General features: G+C 38.0%; 1 protein-coding gene across 5 annotated transcripts in view; it reads left to right on the top strand.

The window, feature by feature from the left end:
- The window catches only part of INO80D (INO80 complex subunit D), a 65,749-nt gene that overhangs the window by 12,690 nt on the left and 34,232 nt on the right, over window positions 1-18,827 (top strand). For 4 of the 5 annotated variants that reach the window (XM_027589946.2, XM_027589944.2, XM_027589945.2 and 1 more), the window contains exons 2-5: window positions 4,343-4,435; window positions 4,541-4,787; window positions 9,702-10,459; window positions 16,886-16,994. In XM_027589946.2, coding sequence (XP_027445747.1) covers window positions 4,570-4,787; window positions 9,702-10,459; window positions 16,886-16,994 — 1,085 coding nt within the window. In that variant the 5' untranslated portion in view covers window positions 4,343-4,435; window positions 4,541-4,569. The remainder of the gene's footprint in view (window positions 1-4,342; window positions 4,436-4,540; window positions 4,788-9,701; window positions 10,460-16,885; window positions 16,995-18,827) is intronic. The other variant, XM_027589948.2, reaches the window with a different exon arrangement.

Here is an 18,827-nt window from a genome sequence, read left to right as displayed (position 1 = left end):
ATAAGAATATAGTATGTAAGATGTATACATGAGAAATATGTATTAATCAACTCTTTATATTATCAGTAAAGCTTCTCGTCAACAGTAGGCTCTTAGTACGTAAGTAAGATCAAAAGTTATACTTGGTTTTTTGACCAAGTAGGGTGTTGGTGCACCGAATTCCTGCATTGTTCAAGGGTCAACTATATACTAATTTTCTTAATGTGGAGTAAAGAGATGTTATCTAAAGGACATAGACTATAAATCTTCCAAGAAAACAGACTATATAGTGAAATATGTAATAAAAAGTAAAAGGATTAAAAAGATAAAATTATGACAAACTATTTGTCATATAAACAAATACAAAATTATAAATTGGGTAAACTAATTTCTTAGAAGAAAGTGACAGATTGGAGCAAAAAAGTTAAATCCATTAAGAGAGGCATCTGAAAAGGGACCAGCAAGTAATATTTTAGTAAGTTTATTGTATATTTACTTACTTAGTGAATTTTTTAGGTGTGGTGACCATCCAGTCTCTTTTGCAAGTACTCCGCTCTACTGACAACGGTGTGAAAGCAGCCATAGATAACATGTAAATGAATGAACAGGACAGTCTTCCAATAAAACTATTTACAAAAACAGGTAGTGGACCACATTTGTCCTGAAAGCCAGTTTGCTGACCCATGATCAGAAGACTTTTAAAGTAAAAGGTTGGGGCGCCTGGGCGGTTCAGTCGTTCAGCGTCTGCCTTGGCTCAGGTCATGATCCCAGGGTCCTGGGATCGAGCCCCACATGGGACTCTCTGCTTGGCGGGAAGTCTTGCTTCTCCTTCTCCCACTCCCCCTGCTTGTGTTCCCTCTCTCGCTGTGTCTCTCTCTGTCAAATAAATAAAATCTTTAAAAAAAAAAATGAAAAAGTAAAAAAAGTAAAAGGTTAATAGCATGATACATGGAATAACAACATACCCTGGAAACATTGTTTTTCAAGCATACCTATTAGACCCCAAAGAAAGTATCAGTCAAATCCAAAAAGCAGAGATAGATGCAGATTATGCTCTATTCTTAACTAGAACTAAAGCGAAAGAAAGTATAAAACTTTGCCGTCTGAGAAAATTAACCCTTGGGCCAAAGGAAAAATTGAAAACTCAAGTCCAGATTAACTAGAAAGTACTGATAATCAAAATTCTGTGTTAGTACCTCTGGGATATGACTAAAGCAGTACTCCGAGGAAGATTTATAAATAAAAGTAGACTACTAAGCAAGAAAAGAATGAGATAGTAAAATAGTCCAGCCCAAGAAGTTACTAAAAAAAAAAAAAAACCCACAAAAAATGGAAAGAAAGTAGAAAGAAGATACTAGCAAATATAAAAGCAGAAATTGATGAATTTAGAAAACATACATGGAGGTACTAATAAATCCAAGAGATTTGGCTTTTTTACTTACTTGTATTTTTGAAGATGTTGGTAATAATATTAAGCAGACAAACTGTTGAGCCTAGTCATGAACAAAAGGAGAACTTAGAAATGTCACCTGTGTATGAACGCACACAGAATATGAGAATGAATCACAGGTACTTAGGAAATTAAATGTAAGTGGACATATTGCTAAATTGTGTGCAGGTAAATTTCAAAACCGGGTGTACAAAAAAGCACTGTGAGGCCCAGGCAACCTTCTAAGGAACATTATAACTGCAGTGCTTTTTAACTTGTTCCAGAATATAGAAAAAGGGAAAGGTTTTCTAAGTTATTTTTTGAAATATTATTTTGATACCAGATTCTGAAAAAATATTAAAAACCCTAAGCTCTAGACCATTTTCAAATTACAAAAATCCTAAAAAATTAGCAAATGTAATTTAGCAAAGAGAATAATACACAGTGACCAAGTTCTCATTATGAAGTATCAGGAAATACTAAATACATCAGTACTGGGAAATACTAAATGCCTTGTTTTTAACAGTACAAAAGAGAAACATGATTTTCTCTCAAGCCGAAAAAGAATTTGGTAAAATTAACCATCAACTCTGAGTTGTTCTTGTTTTTTAAAGAAACAACTCTTAATAAAACAGGAATTACTTGATATTTAACATAACAGGAAATAAATTTTATGGTAAAAGCTTGCGTTATTCCTACCATTGACTGTAAGCAATTCTCATTTAACAGGAATAACAGTGGTCCCCATTATTATTAACATTATTCCAGCAGTTCTGGCCAATTCAAATAGGGGGAAAAATGATGTATAAAAATTGGAAAGCAGTCATCAGTCTAGATACATCACATGTGATTGTAGATCCAGAATATGTCTTAAAAGTGAAGGTTGTCCTTCATGTCCCTCCCGTTCCTGCCCCCAGTCTTTCTATGACTTATAAAATATTCTCATACAGATAGATATATTGGCTACTTTTTTCACTTACATCCAGTGTATTTTTTTCATACAGAAGTTCATACAGGTTTACTTGAACTAGTTTACGAAATATTTAATATTGACCAGGTGGATGAGCAAGCCAAAGAGAGTATAAAAATGAAACAGCATGGGGCGTCAGGGTGGCTCAGTCGGTTAAGTGTCCGACTCTTGATTTTGGCTCAGGTTATGATCTCTCAGGGTTGTGAGATCCAAGTCCCATGTCAGGCTCTGTGCTGGGCATGGAGCTCCCCCCCCTTAAGATTCTCCCCCTTCCCCTCTCTCTCCGTCTCTAAAAAAAAGAACAAAGAAAAAAAAAGCGTGGGTTTGCTTTGAAATATTTCCTGTCCTTGAACATCTAGACCTTTAGGGCAGTTGAATTTTTAATACAACTTTTTCTCCTTGTATCCTAATAAAGTAAAAAGGGAAAGCTCTTATTTTTGTGTTTTGTAAGATTTTATTTATTTGTCAAAGAGAGAGAGCACAAGCAGGGGGAGCGGCAGGCAGATGGAGAAGCAGGCTCCCTGTTGAGCAAGGGGCCCAAATGCAGGACTCGATTCCAGGACCCTAGGATCATGACCTGAGCCGAAGGCAGACGCTTAACCGACTGAACCACTCAGCCGTCCCGAAAGCTCTTATTTTTGATTTACATTGATTATCTAATTAGGTTTACTCAGTAATGAATGTGATTTTTATTAACTAAGCTAATACTTCAGTTGTTTTTTCTGCTACAGTGAAGTACTCAAGGACAATAGAAATTCTGTATCACCAACAGGTAGAATGTAAGTAATAAGAAGCATTGACGTTTTTTAATAACCTCATTTGTTCGGTGCTTAACATGCACTAGGCAAGGTAGTTGTTGTGTTGCATGCTTTGTATCACTGGATCCTTAGAGCAACCTGATGATAACATAGCTACTGTCATTAGCCCCACTTTACAGATGATAAAACTGAGGCTGTATTATTTATTCAAGGTAACACTAAGTGACAGATGGCAAACGTGTCTTCTGACTCCTTTAAGCAGATACGTGTCTTGACGTTGATGGGTGTGAGGAATTTCATACCCAGTTTGGTAAAGAAGAGCGTATTCTGGAGTTTGTCTGTAGTTAGTATCCAAGCTATTCTGTCAGCCCATCTGGATGAGTTGTAGATTCTGGAGAAAGTGGGTTAAACCACAGGGTCCCACTACACCCTGACTTGACACATCTAGCTTTCACTGTAGACTGTCTGATGTTATACTATGGAAATGTTACTGCTGGCCATTCTGTGTGCAGAGAAGTAGTGGGTGTTACGTGGTTTCTTCCTTCCATTTGTTACTAAAACTCCAAACATTTCTTAAGTCCTGATTCTTACCCTCTTTAGGGTAATTGGCTGCAGCATGTGGTATATAGCCGTGCCCTGGATGCTGGAAGTGTAGTTAGGTGACTAGTCTTTGGGCTCAAGAAGTTTACATTTTGGGTGGGATAAATGTGGGGAAATAATTACAGGGAAAATGACTTCTAGAACAGGAATTTGCCCCCCCTTTTGTATTTCATAGAAACATTTGTTGCAAATGGCCAAATATTTTGTCAACATATCAAAATGTCAAATTTCTGAGGGACGTTTTAAGTCTGTAAGTTCATTCCATTGGTATTGTGAAGAGATTTGTGTTCTGAAAATAGATGTAGCATTCAACCACCAGTAATGACGTACAAAGACCTGCCGCCTTACATTTGTTTGAAAGAGCCCCGCTGCTTTGAGGCACTTAAAAGAACTTCCCCAGAGTAAAAGTTACTTCGTTCAATTTGGAGGGGGGAGGTAACTTGGTGTTTTATAATGTCTCTTACTATTTTAATTTCATATTGGGATGATGGATTACAAAGGAGAATCCATCCTGTTAGGAAGGGTGATATCCTAGTGTTTGACTTCCCAGGTAAGCAAGCTTTTCTCATTTCTATTTGTTAACTAGGCCTTTTGATATTTTTGTAGACAATCTGCTTCATCTTGATTCTGCAGCATTCCAAACTGTGGTATCCTTGGGGTTCTCTTAACATTGCAATGGTGCAGAAGATTTAAAATCAGGTATGGCTGTGGGGCCAGAAGTCCCTCAGTGAAATTCTCAACTTAAATCTGCCTTATACTCTCTGATTTATCATTTGGGTTTCTTTTTTTGTGGTGGTCTTTTAGCTGATGTTCACAAGGAATAGAGTCACGTGATGTATGAAGGGAAACATATACACTTCTCTGAGGTTGACAATAAGCCCTTGTGCTCATATAGCCCCAAACTGTGCAAGCAGCGGCGACTCAACGGGTACGCTTTCTGTATCAGACACGTTCTGGAGGACAAGACTGCCCCCTTCAAGCAATGTGAATATGTGGCCAAGTATAACAGCCAACGCTGCACCAACCCCATCCCCAAATCAGAGGATCGTAGGTAAGAGCTAATTATGGGAATCCATCTTTGATTTCATTCGTAGACCTGGAATTTTCTTTTTCTTCTTTTTTTTCTTTTTTTAAGTGCGGTGAGTTTAAGCATTGAGTTCTGGGATAATCTAAGTAAACCTTGGAATCTATTCTAAAGACAAGAGATGGCAGTTTTTAGAAAATGGAGAAGTGGGGAATTATTTGAAAAGTGTGTTTGGTTTTTTGTTTTTTTTTTAATTGGTTTAATAGACTTTAAAAGAAATTTTTCCTCAAAATCGTCGCTTGTGTTTGGTTTGCAGTGTTTTATAAAGTAGTTCCTGATTATGATAGAAATCTGCTTAAACAAGAGAAATTATAGGAACTATTTAGGTGTTGTAATTAATGGTAATGATTTTGGAAATTTTTAATCTGTGCTTGAAAGGTAGCAAAGGGTATGTATTTAATGAAAATGAAGTATTCAAAAGAATGATTACTTGAATTATTGAGAAGATGTACTTTGTCTCAGACTTCTAAGCAGTGTTTGGCATTGTTCTGTAATCTTGCCTTTTGGTTAAAAGAGTTCCATATAAAGTATGGTTAACATAATTGAGAAATGTTATGTTTACAGTAAGAGTAGGCTTTATCATTAGGATTATGAATTTTTACTTGGCTGAATTAAAAAACATGGAGGTGTTTTTAGAGAAAGAGTCTTATGATAGTTACTCATCTTTCATAGTCTCAGGAAAATTCAGACTATTTCATATATAATCTCTTTTTCATTTTTTTCTTCGGTTCTCCAGAAACCATGTGGGCATTGTTGGATATTACAGAGAGATGCATAATTATTATTTTTTTTTTTAAAGATTTTATTTATTTATTTGAGAGAGAGAGAATGAGAGACAGAGAGCGAAGAGGGTCAGAGGGAGAGGCAGACTCCCTGCTGAGCAGGGAGCCCGATGTGGGACTCGATCCCGGGACTCCAGGATCATGACCTGATCCGAAGGCAGTCGCTTAACCAACTGAGCCACCCAGGTGCCCCGAGATGCATAATTATTCCCCCAAAGTTTCAAATACTGTTATCTTTAGGTAGAAAATGTGAACTTTTTACTTTAATCTTTAAAATATGTATATACAGCCTTCATCCTTGTACCTGTGCATAAACAGATGTCACCTGCATAAATTGGTTGAAAAGATGTCATGTTTTGTGTATGTCATGGTGAGCAATTTTACACTTTTATGGTGAAATAAATAATTTGTGTTGATAGAGCTCCCACCAAAATGAGTATAGCATCATGTGGTGATTTGGGAATACTTCCTTGGAATTTCTAATGCGCACTTAAAGCTTCACATTACAATACCTGAAAGAAGCAGCTGCTCAGTGAGGCAAGGAATAAAATTTTAATCTCAGTTGAGAAAGGGACCACTCACTGTACCTGACTAAAAATATCTGTCCAGCTTCTAGCAGACTTACCATGCCCGTTTCTTAACCCCTGGCCTTCTTTAACTTGAAGAATTGATGAACTTGGGTTCATTTTTTTACTCCAAGCTCCACTATAAACACATCTATAATTTGTCCTTTTTTTTGAAGTTCATTTATTTTATTTTTAAAGATTTTATTTATTCATTCGAGACACAGAGATAGAGAGCATGAGCAGGGGGAGAGGCAGAGGGAGAGGGAGAAGCAGGCTCCCTGCTGAGCCAGGAGCCAGACGTGGGGCTCGATCCCAGGCTGGGATCACGACCTGAGCTAAAGGCAGACGGTTAACCATCTGAGCCACCCAGGCGCCCTAAAGTTTGTTTATTTAAGTAATCTCTACACCCAACATGGGGCTCAAATTCATGACCCTGAGATCAACAGTCGCATGCTCCTCCGTCTGAGCCAGCCAGGCACCCCTGTAATTTTGTCTTAAATTCAGTTTACCACATTTGCAATTGTCCACCTTGGATTTTTTTTTTTTCCATTTCAGCGGAAGCAAGTACTATGTTAATAGCTAGCAGCGAGAAGTAAAACAAGAGTTGCTCTGCATTTCTCCAGAATATTAATTCTCTGAATCATAGGTCTTCACCTTGATATTCAAAGTAGTTTCCTCTTTTTAGAACAAGAAAAGAAGGGGAAGGACTTGTGTGGCTGTATCAAAAGAAACTACGCTTAAGTACTAAGTTACATAAATCTTTCCAAATTGGTTCAAACCAATGCAAATGGTAATATTTTTATTATTTGTAGGGTTGCTTGGAGATAGATTAAGTAGACATCAGTAGGAGGTAATATTCTTATGTTGCCTCAGGAAATCCAGGTTGAATTGATATAAGGTCTAAGGGATATATAAATATTGATAGTTAATAACTACACTATATGACATAATGTAGAAAAGATTGATATTCTTTTGAAAATAAGCTTTCATTATTAATGCAGTTATTCTTTGGACACTTAGGAATTTGAGATGGTTTTATGTATTATAGAAAACAAACTCCCAATGACTTTTAATTGATAAAATTATCTGGTGGTCAGCTGAAGGAAGCTTCTTAGTATCTGGTGTCTAACTTCTGGTATGTATTAAAAATGCTAACTTAAGGGATTCTTACCTCTTTGAAATAGAATAGTGTTATGTTCAGTAGGAATACTGGTATAATTAAAAAGTAAAGTTCATTTTCTAATGTACTTGTACAGTGGGAGGCTAAGGCTTATTACTGTAGCCTTGGTTTCTCAGAGATAAGTGGTTTTATTAAATTGGTTATTTTATATAATTTAAATTTGTTCTAATTTTATATATTTTTTAGTAGTGATTTGTCAAGAAGTTTTTTGTTTCCTGTATGTTTACCATTTTCCTAGACAGCTTAATTAAGATATAATTCACATCTGATACAGTTCTCTCATTTGAAGTGTATAATTCTGTATTTTTTAGTACAACTTTCATCACAGTTTAATTTACAACATTTTCGTCCCTTCAAAAGAACCCATTAGCGGTCACTCCCCTATATAGTTATTCAATTCATATTTGCATACTTCTTTTAAACACTGATCATAATGAAGTAAGCTGTTGTAATTCTAGCTATGAAAATTCTTCCCTTCTAGAAGAGGAAGTGTTTTACAAGTTCAGACTCTGTGTGGTAATGCTGACAGAGTAGCTGGAGCAGGAGTTGAGGGTGAGGTTGCAGGAGGGCTGGACGTGCAGATTAGCCTCTGCCCTGTTACGTGAGGTGGCACGGGGCAGGCTCAGTTACCTGTTCAGGCTGCTCATGTGTAATGAGCAGAAAAATTTCATTTCCAAATTTAAAAACTATCCCACCTCATTTCTACCCTGCTAATCCTTTTGTTAATTTAAAAATGACTTGAAAACAACAACAAAAATCATGCAGTTATCCCTGAAACTTTTTCCATTTTGGCCACAGCTTTATAAATCTATTCTGTTTAAGGTCTGTGTGAGACCTAACCTAAACCTGTTAGGTGTGTATGTGCAAGTGTGTGTGTGCGCGCGCGCTCACACACACACACACACACACACACACAGTGTAGATTCTCTTTACTGTCCAGAAAGCTTTTTCTTAATAGTCCTATTAAAATGGAGGCGTGTCTTTGAGAGATTTATTTCTCAGACAAACCAACAAAACCATGTCTCTTGATGATTTGGTGAATCTGTATTTTTAACAGTTACTTAAAAATTTGTCTGATACGGCCCAGTGAGTTTCAAGATTGACATTAATTACTTTATTGCCATTTTTACCTAAACTGTGTTCTCCACAAGTTCGCTACAATAAAAATAGATGCCCTTTTCAAGTAAGTTTGGGAAACCCTGCCAGATGGGTACATTGCCACCTTGAAGTGCAATGTACGTTATCATACAAAATGCTTTGAGAAGTTGTTCAGCAGAAACAAACAACAAAATCATTGTCTAATTCTGTTGAAGCCAGCATTTTTCAAATTTATTTAAGCATGGAGTACTCTTTTTTTTTTTTATGGCATACTTGCTAACCTTCTGAACTGCATGAGGAATCCCAGTCTGGGAAACACTACTTTACTACTGGTTAAAAGCCTCTGTAAGTTTTCAGTGTGGTTTCTGGGAACAACATGTATTCTTCTTTCTTACTGAGTAGAAGGATGCTGTCCTTTTTAGTATTTTTTAAAATACCATTTACATTACAAAAGTAACCTCATTGCTGAAGACTATGGAGAGTCTCCTGAGCTTAGATTCTTCGTTGGAGTCTCAGCTCTATCGGTTTCCAGAGTGGAGGGGGGGGTTGGGGCAAGTTATTTAATTTTTATCAAGTTTAGCTTCCTCATCTGTATAAAGGGCATTATTTTAGTACCTACTGCAGGTATAAATGTACTTCTCTGGCTGTTGAGGAACTCATTTCATCTGTAATCCCTCTAACTGTTAGTTTTATTATTTTACTTTCTCCTTCCCTTCTGTATTCTTTATTTCTCTCTCTCTCGATCTGTGTGTGTATGTGTGTGTAGAATACACTGTAGACACTTGGTATTTTTAGGGATTATGTCATAAGATCTTTGTGAATCTACGAATACTTGAATGACATTGGAATATATATAGATAAATAGATACGATTTTTTTTCCTCTCCATAACAGAGTTTTTAGAGATCCTTTAGACTTGATGAGTTCTTTTTGTGCTGTGAATACAAAATAACAAAGCAGAGTGAGAAGCCATAGCTGGATGGTCATCCAGGGCCACTCAGTGTTGGAATGACTCACTTCTCTCTGGCAGCCTCTGCACACACACAACTCACCTATTTGCTTCAGGAAAATTGCAGACTTTGAGGCGTGCTTGAGAGTAGTAGAGGTTGTTTATGTTAAATCCATGAATGCCAAGAGTTCCTATAGTCATGCATTTTTAATATATTAGGTAGGATTCACATTTTATACTATGTAGTTTTATATTCAACTTCTCTTAGTGTATATCATAATCATTTCCCCGTGTGTGTTTTTTAAAGGTACTGCAACAGCCACTTGCAGGTACTTGGCTTTATCCCGAAAAAAGAGAGGAAGAAAAAGAATGATCCTATAGATGAGGTGAAGGTCAGGCACCAGATGGATACCATGGCCTTTAGCCTGACGGTGCCCCCGTTGGCCTTGAAGATGCCCAACGGGCTGGATGGAATGTCCCTCTCTCCACCTGGGGCTAGGGTCCCTCTCCACTACCTGGAAACCGAGTTGGAAGACCCATTCGCTTTCAACGAGGAAGATGATGACCTAAAGAAAGGGGCAACTGTGAGAAAGAAGTTGCAGAGCAAGTTGGCCCAGAATCGGCAGCGCCAGAGAGAGACGGAGATTTTAAAAGTCCGACAAGAGCACTTTAGTCCCCCTCCTGCGCCTTCACAGCAGCAGGCCCCGCCGCAGCTCTCCCACCTGTCACCTTTAGCCTCGTCCTTGAAACCTCCAGCTCCACCGCCACCGTCACCGCAGGGTGTAGTCTGCAAGTCCCCTCCACCTCCGAGCACCAGCCTACCAATGCAGGGAGTGGCCCCCACCACACACACTATAGCACAAGCGAGGCAGTTGCCCCACAAGAGGCCGCTGCCCCTCCTGCCATCCAGTAGGGCTCCAGCCACGGACCCGCCCAGGACTGACCGGGTCCTGATGAAAGCCACAGCCTTCTCTCCACACTTCTCCTGTATAAGTCGCCTGCACAGACTGGTGAAACTGTGCACCCAGAAACATCAGTTGGACACTGATCTGTTTCCCCATTTAGGTGAGTTCTCTCATTTCCCGGACTGTAACACAGCGTGCCCTTGCAGGGGAGGCTCAGTGTTCAGACCTGCTGCATCTGTGATGCTGGTGGCAGGGCCCTGGGATGCGGGGGGTTCAGTGCAAGACTGTGTGTTTAGGGGGGCCTTCGTCAAGGAAATAGGCTAGTGGAGGGGATGATCCTTGGTAGACAGGATATGGAAGTAGGAGTCGGCAAATTTGGAATGGCAGTCACAGTTTCTCGTTTGTGGTAGCAACAGCGGTATCGAAAGGCAGTTGTGTTGGGTTCTCTGCCTCTGTGAGCTCAGCACCTGTGTCTGATGAAGTTTTCGACATGTCTTATCGTAGGACTTTGGAATAATGATAGCATTGTTAATATCTGCTGACAGTTAAAAAAAAAAAGCAAAAAACCTTGTAAAAAAAAATTCCCATAGTGATGCCTGTTCATGATTTAAAAGTGAAAAACTACAGGTGAAACTTGAATGTAGTGAAATGTCTTTCCTTCATTGCTTCTGAATTTTCTTGCTCAAGAAAATCTCTCTGATCCCAAGTTCATACAGGTGTTTTATATATTCTTATTGATAATTCGATTGTTCTGTGTTTGATTATTTAAAACCTTTAATTCATTTGGAATATATTCTTAAATATGGTGTGAGCTGTGATTCTAACTTGAGGAAAAATCATTTGCATGATGTGATAGTAATAGAAGGATAGGAAAAGGATGGGACCCAGAGGAAGAAGAAATACAAGTGGTTAGTAAACCAGTGAAAACCTCAGTCCCCATAGCAGGTGTGGAAATGCAAATCAAAGTAACAGTTTCTGTCAGATTGGCAAAAACTATATCCACTGTTGATGAGGCTTCTACATTGCTGGTGAATAATGTGACCGTGTTTACAAATTAAAAGAGTGTATATATAGCCAGCAAACTCACTTTTGGGACTCTATTCCTATGGGTGAAAAAAATATCAGAATGTTAGGATATGTGTTCAAGGATGTTTATTGCAGTGTTGCTTGCAGTATTAAAAATCCTCAAACAGGGGCGCCTGGGTGGCGCAGTCGGTTAAGGGACTGCCTTCGGCTCAGGTCATGACCCTGGAGTCCCGGGATCGAGTCCCGCATCGGGCTCCCTGCTCAGCGGGGAGTCTGCTTCTCCCTCTGACCCTCTCCCCTCTCATGTGCTCTCTCTCTCTCTCTCTCTCTCTCTCTCATTCTCACTCTCTCAGATAAATAAATCTTTAAAAAAAAAAAATCCTCAAACAACCTTTATAACTAGATGTGCCTATTTTATATTAGCAAGTAGAAAAAAATCTGGGGGTATTGTATTACCCCATTTGTAAAAATAAAGTAAATTAACAAGGGGCATCAGTGTATCTGTTGATTAAGCATATGGACAGATAGATGTTTGCCTATTGAGGTATAAGCATGGGTCTTTAATGTGTGAATGGTTATATACTACCAGGCTGTTAACACTGTCAAGGGGAGGACAGAATTGGATAGGATGTGTTTTTACGGAGATGGGAATGGCATCTCTTCTTATATTAGAGTTTTATATTGTTTCACCTGTTACTAAGCCATGTATGACTTTTGGTAATTAAAACAACTAATAATACTTAAAGAAAAGATATATAAAAAAAATAAAACACCCAAACCTTATTAATACCCATTTGTTAATGCCTTGGTATATTTCAGATCTGTAAAATTGGGTTCCTGCTGTACATACAGTTTTATAACCTGTTTTAAAATTTTTCACAAGGTACTATGAAGGTAGTAATTTTTCATATACCGTATAATTTGTCACAGCTGAATTCTTTCTCTAATTTAGGTTGTTTCCAGTTTATATTATTATAAAGTGTAGCTGTATATCCTCATAGTAAAATAATTACTGTCACATCTCTAATTTTTCCTTCAGATTCCTAGAAGCAGAATTGCTGATTCCAAGCTTTTGCATTTTTTTTAAAAAGCTTTTTGATACATGTCAAATTTTCCTTCAGAACTATTTTGTTACATTGCCCTTCTTTCAGCAGGGTATGAGATGACAGTTTCTCTCCATCTTTACAGTACTGGATATTGGTTATTATTGTGCCTTTGCAAATTTGATAGAAAATTTGCTTTAATTTGCGTAACTTAGATCAGTGTTTCTCAAATTTTAGGCCTTAAGAATCCCTTTACACCTAAAAATGATTGAGGACACTGTAGAGCCTTTATGTATGTGAGTCACATTTGTTGATATTTACTGAATTAGAAGTTAAAACTGAGAAATTTTTAAAATGTTAATGCATTTTTAAAGATAACACCACATGTTAACATGTTCTTTTTATGAAATAGCTATGTTTTCCCAAAAGAAAAGAAATATAATGAGAAGAGCAGCATTATTTTACATTGTTTTGTAAATCTTAATGTGTAGTTTGCTGGAAGACAGATTCTCCTGTCTGCTTCTGCATTCAGTCATGATATGTGGTTTTGATTAATATGTGAAAATATGGCTTACACGTTTGGAGTTGGAAAAGGGAAGAATATTTTACTAGCTTTTTAAAAATAATTGCGGATATTCTTATTTGATCCTATACCAAAAATTGACAAATGGTAGTTTCTTAAAGATTAGTTGCAGTGTGAAACCTGAAACCATATCAAGGAATTTTGCAAACCATTACATTAAAATCCATTGATCTGCTTTGCACTTTGAAGGGATCTTTTTACCCATGCGTGATTTTGTAACATCTATATTGGTCGTTTGGAAAATATTGGTTTACCTAGTTAAACATATATCCCAAATGTGGACATATTTCATTATACCAAATTTAAAAATAATACTCTCGTGGGATGCCAGAGTGGCTCAATCAGTTAAACATCCAACTCTTGATCTCATCTTAAGTCTTGATCCCAGGGTCGTGAGCTCAAGCCCCGTGTTGGGCTCCACACTAGGTGTTCAGCCTACTTCAAAACAAAACAAAATCACATTCTTTAATATTACCACCAATCTCATCAGAAAAGTCTGTTAGAAAGTTGTCATAGACTCAGTGATGACTTCAAGTTTAAAAAAAAAAAATCAAGCTTTCAAGGGAAAACCTGAATTTCATTGTTGGCAACAAGCCCTGTCCATTGTTTTCCTTGAGGTGACAGTTTTCACTGTGTTGATTTTAGAAAAAAATGACTGTCAGATATCCAAGTCTTAGTAACCACAGTTTGTTGGTCACTCCTTCAAATAAAAATGGTGTCGAGTGAAAAAAAAAAGCAACTCGTTGAGGTCACAGTTAACACCAGGTGCTGCAAGGGCTTTTCCTCAAGACAGCCACCATACGTTTACGGTGTGCAGCGCAGGGGCTTTCTGACTCTACGTGGAGTCGCAGACACTGGTGTAAAGACGCATAGTCAAGAACTAAGATTTAATAAACAGTCTTTACCTATACCGGGCTTTGTCACAGATATTTTTTTTTTTTTAAGATTTTATTTTGATAAAATCTTCATTTGTCGGAGAGAGGGAAGGAATGTGCACGCGCAAGCGGGGGGAAGCGGCAGGCATAGGGAGAAGCAGGCTCCCCACTGAAGCACGGGACTTGATCCCAGCATACTGGGATCGGGCCTCGAGCCGAAGGCAGACGCTTAACTATTAAGCCACCCAGGCGCCCCAGGGATATTCTCAAAACTGTTATTTATTTATTTATTTAACTGCACATTGTGGTGTGAAACACAGGATGACTGCTCGTATAGTTTGGTCCCACCACTCTGATTGATGCTGAGGCGCCAGCAGATTGACCCACCATGGTTTGTTTTTTGTTTTTTATCATCAGTGCAAATGCCAACACGGTGAAAAAAGCAAATAATGTCTTCTTATTTTGAAGATAGTGTTGACCTAAGGAACTCCCTAAGGAGGGTTTCAGGGACCCCTGGGGATCTGTGGACCATTCTCTAAGTGAGAACTGCTGTTTTGAGATAGTAATTGTAGCTTTGAGTATTTGTTCATATGCTTTTTGGATGTTTGTATTTCTTATTTACGTTTTGAATTTTTTCACTCATTTTTGTTGAAGGGCTTCTTTTTTTTATTGATTTGGTATGATCTTTTTATACATATTTCATGTTTGTTGCAAAGCCTCTCCCATTTGTTATTTGCTTTTAAATATCTATGATATAATTATTTTGGAATTTAGGAGTTAAAATTGTTGATGTGTTCAATTTTTTTAGAATTTTTTTCCTTTTGAATCAGGCTTTTTGTTTTGCTTTATTTTGTTTCTTACTTGTTTGGGCTCTAAGAGTATGTAATATATTCACCCATATTTTCTTTTGGTCCTTTTATTGTTTGATTTATTTACATTGTAGTCCTCTGTTTGGAATTCATTAGGTATTAGTTTCAAGGCAAAATCTAACTTTATTTCTTCCCAAATGTTTGCCTCTTATTCCACAATGTACCTGTGTCATCTACTAAATATTTATTTATACTTTTTTGTATTTATGGATGCTGGTAATTTTTTTAGCTTTTGAAACAAACTATGTTGTGTTAGAGGCTGGTTTTTTGTCATTTTGCACAGAATGAGACTTTACAGAAAAAGTATTGTCCTTTTTTTTTAACGATTTTTATTTATTCATTTGAGAGAGAGGGAGAGAGCGAGTAAGAGCACAAGCAGGGCAGAAGGTTAGAGGGAGAGGAAGAAGCAGGCTCCCCGCTGAGCAGGGTGCCCCACGCAGGGCTCCATCCCAGGACCCCATCCCAGGGCCCTGGGATCATGACCTGAGTCGAAGGCAGACACTTAACCAACTAAATGACCCACGCACCCCCTCCCTTTTATTTTTTTTATTTTTTTTAAATCAAGCATATTAGGGTCCTAGGTTTTCAAAACAAAGGTTACTTTGGAGAAGCCAGAAATTGTAATGCACTGTTATGACCAAGTATAGTCTGCATTCATATCAGCAAAGAATAAGAAAAATGCAATCTTGTAATCAGCTTTTACAGTCTCGTCTGGCCTGGTTATCTCAGTTAGTTATATTAAAACTAGTGATAATGAAGCCAAGATCAAAGGTTTGCTTTATTGGACAGTTAATTTCACAAGAGAAACACCTCCATCTTAGTTTTTACAACTTAGATCTTGACTTTTTCAGAGAAGATATAGGTGACTTAGTAGAAATTATTATGAATTATACAAAAACAATAAAAGATAATTCATGTCCTCACTTTGAAGATACCTTAAGTGTCACTTTGTGTTTGAAAGACTTCGCCTTTCAGTATCCTATCCTGAAGCTAATGCTATTGTGATTACTTGTTTTTTACTTTTTTTAATCACTAATTATTTTAACTTTTTTTTTTTTTAAGTAACTTACTTTTTAAGGTGACCTAACATTTGGATAGTCATCTTGGAACTAAATTTGAGGTTTCTTTATGCCAGTGGTGATGTGTTACTTAATTTTAAGCATTTATAATTTGCATTTCGATTAACCTTTTCTTAATTTCCCTATTTGGCACATGTAAACTTACTTAAATTATAGAAGCAACCTCTGAGGTCCTTTCTAACATAACTGTCTAATGAAGATGGTCTTCTGAGTTTTGAGGGTCTCAAGAAGGAAGACCTAATACTAGTTATCAAGGTACCCAATTCAAGTCTCATAGCGGTATGAGTATATTTAAAGTTATGCATGTTAGACTCTGCAACGTCAGTATTTATCGAGACCTTTCCAAGATACAAAACTTCTAAAAAGGTAAAACCTTTATGTTGGAAGCTAATAATTATCCAGTCATTAAAATTAGTAGTGTTTAACAAAATAAGTAAGCATTGTTCATCCTGTATTTCTCTATTGTCCCCTCTAAACTTGTTTTTCAGAATGCCACAGAATGTGGCAGCTATTGTTTAAAAGAATTAAAAGAAAGCCCAAGCTGCATTAGAAATAGAATATTGCCCTCTTACCCTTTCCTCTTCCTGCAGAGGGTTAAGAGCCAGGGCCAGGGCTCTGCCTGGTGGATGGAGTCCTTTTCCTCCGGAGGGGTTGGGAAAGGGGATGAAGTGTCTGCCTTTGACAGTTTGTCCTAGGGCCCTTCTTTGTGGAAGTGTAGAGTGAATCCACCAGTGCATTTTGACTTCTTTCTTACCTGAACATACATTAGCCTTGTTTTATGTTTTTCTGACGTGATGTATGATGTTTAATGTATGACGTTTTGGTGGGGGGAAGGACTGGAACTCTCTGCTTATGTTTCTGGTCCATTTGTGAAGTGTGACGAAGAAGTTCATCCTTGGAATATAGTTTTTTTTTGTTACAGTGTCATTATTTTAAACCTGAGTGTATGTCATACGTCATTATTAATACTTTTGTCGGAATAGAGAGGCATTTATTCATACAGTGATAGTATGTGCTATAGGTTTTGGGTTATGCATTTTTGGTAGCTTTTTTTCTAAATTTTAAATAAAACATTTTTTTTTAACATGCTGTATCTTCTCACATGTCCCAGGTTTGGACTGGTCCGAAGAGAGCGGGGAGGAGCTAGAGGACTCAGAGCAGGCCTCGCCATACCAGGTGGCATGGTCCATCCGAGAAACGCTCAGATATGAAAGACACACGTAAGTCTTCCTTTTTGTTTTGATTCTTCAGTTACCCCTGTAATGGCCTGATGTTTCACTCTGTATGCTAATGTTCTTTTATCTCATTGGATCTAGTTTTATTGTAATGGAGGTAAAAGAGATTCCACTTGGGAGGAAATGTACTATATAAAGCTTTTCAGTTTTCTTGGTAAATTTGTTTCTGTACCCTTCCCATTTATCACTGAAGGAACCACTTGGAATAGAATTCAGAATGAAAACGAACCTTCGAGATTACCTAGTCCCATCCCCTCTTTTTACAGAAGAGGAGACCAAGGCCCAGGCAGGCTAAGGAACTGGCCTGAGGTCCCAGGGCTTCTCAGAGTCCTGCTGCCTGACTTCTGGATCCTCTTTGGCCTGATCCCTACAGAAGCTGGGAACAGCTTATTTCAGCTCTGTCTTCTACAAGATTGATCCATTTTTAATCTTCCTTAAGCACTGAGTATTTCTAATGTGCTAAAATGGTTTTCAAGATAATCTCATTAGGGGTTCTTGGTATCTGCCTTATCAGAAAGCTGTAGATTGATGAATGCACAGGACAGTGAGAAAGCTCTTTCTGTTTCAGGGGACTGCTTTAGGGATTCACTTAGTACAGTGGGGCCATTCCGAGATAGATCCCTGTCTGTGGAGCCAAAAGATGGCTCTCAGACTCAGCTAATTTTTTTCTTTTTTTTTAAGTATTGTGGTTTGAATAGATATTTGACAAAATAGAGGGGAGACCAGCTATCTGCCCCAGGCCAACTCCTAGACTCTCACAGTAGCATTGTATGGACATATATTCTCTAGAACCTGGTTTTTTGGTTTATAGGCTTAAAATATGATTTGTTAGTGTACCCAGAGGTGATTAGGCTCAGGGAACTGATTCTCTAGAGAGTAATGTATAAACCAAAATGCCAGTTTATTTTTTATTTTTTTTTAAAGATTTTATTTATTTGAGTGAGAGAGAATGAGAGAGAGAGCACGAGAGGGAAGAGGGTCAGAGGGAGAAGCAGACTCCCTGCCATGCAGGGAGCCCGATGCGGGACTCGATCCCAGGACCCTGGGATCATGACCTGAGCCAAAGGCAGTCGCTTAACCAACTGAGCCACCCAGGCGCCCACCAAAATGCCAGTTTAAAGTGAGAAATAATCATTGGGCGCCTGGGTGGCTCAGTTGGTTAAGCGACTGCCTTCAGCTCAGGTCATGATCCTGGAGTCCCGGGATCGAGTCCCGCATCGGGCTCCCTGCATGGCAGGGAGTCTGCTTCTCCCTCTGACCCTACCCCGCCTTGGGCTCTCTTTCTCTCACTCTCTCTCTTCTCTCAAATAAATAAAATAAAATCTTTAAAAAAAAAATAAAGTGAGAAATAATCATTAAATAGTACAAATGTTCACTAAGCAAAACTACATGGGGAGCTTATTTGGGCCTGGAAGGAGAGTTAGTTGGATTTATTAATGGCCAGTTGTCCTGGCCTCCCCAATCTCCTAGATAGGATTGGAGAATGCTATAGTTTTCTTCTCTCTCCAAGGTTCCATTTTATGTATCATTCAAGACTGCTTCCTTACCATTAGCATATTCTTTTCTTCAGATAAAGTACAGTTGAACTTAACACTCTGACAGGAATGGATAGTATCAGTCATGCTTTCTCAGGTGGATGTTCATGTCAGCTTAACTTGATTTGGGATATTTTGAGGTAATTTTACAAATTGCTGTAAATGAGGTAGCATAAGTAAATGCTTAAGCACAATACCTGGTACCTGGGCAATGAATGATAAATGATAGTGAAGATTCCTGTTAGAATTCTCAGATTCTTTTGGAAGAAAAACTGGTAGTAGT

This window comes from Zalophus californianus, chromosome 3, assembly GCF_009762305.2.
Source record: "Zalophus californianus isolate mZalCal1 chromosome 3, mZalCal1.pri.v2, whole genome shotgun sequence".
In the NCBI taxonomy this organism is placed as follows: domain Eukaryota; kingdom Metazoa; phylum Chordata; class Mammalia; order Carnivora; family Otariidae; genus Zalophus; species Zalophus californianus.
Note: the sequence above shows the minus strand (reverse complement) of the source record. Positions and strands in the feature narration are given on the sequence as shown.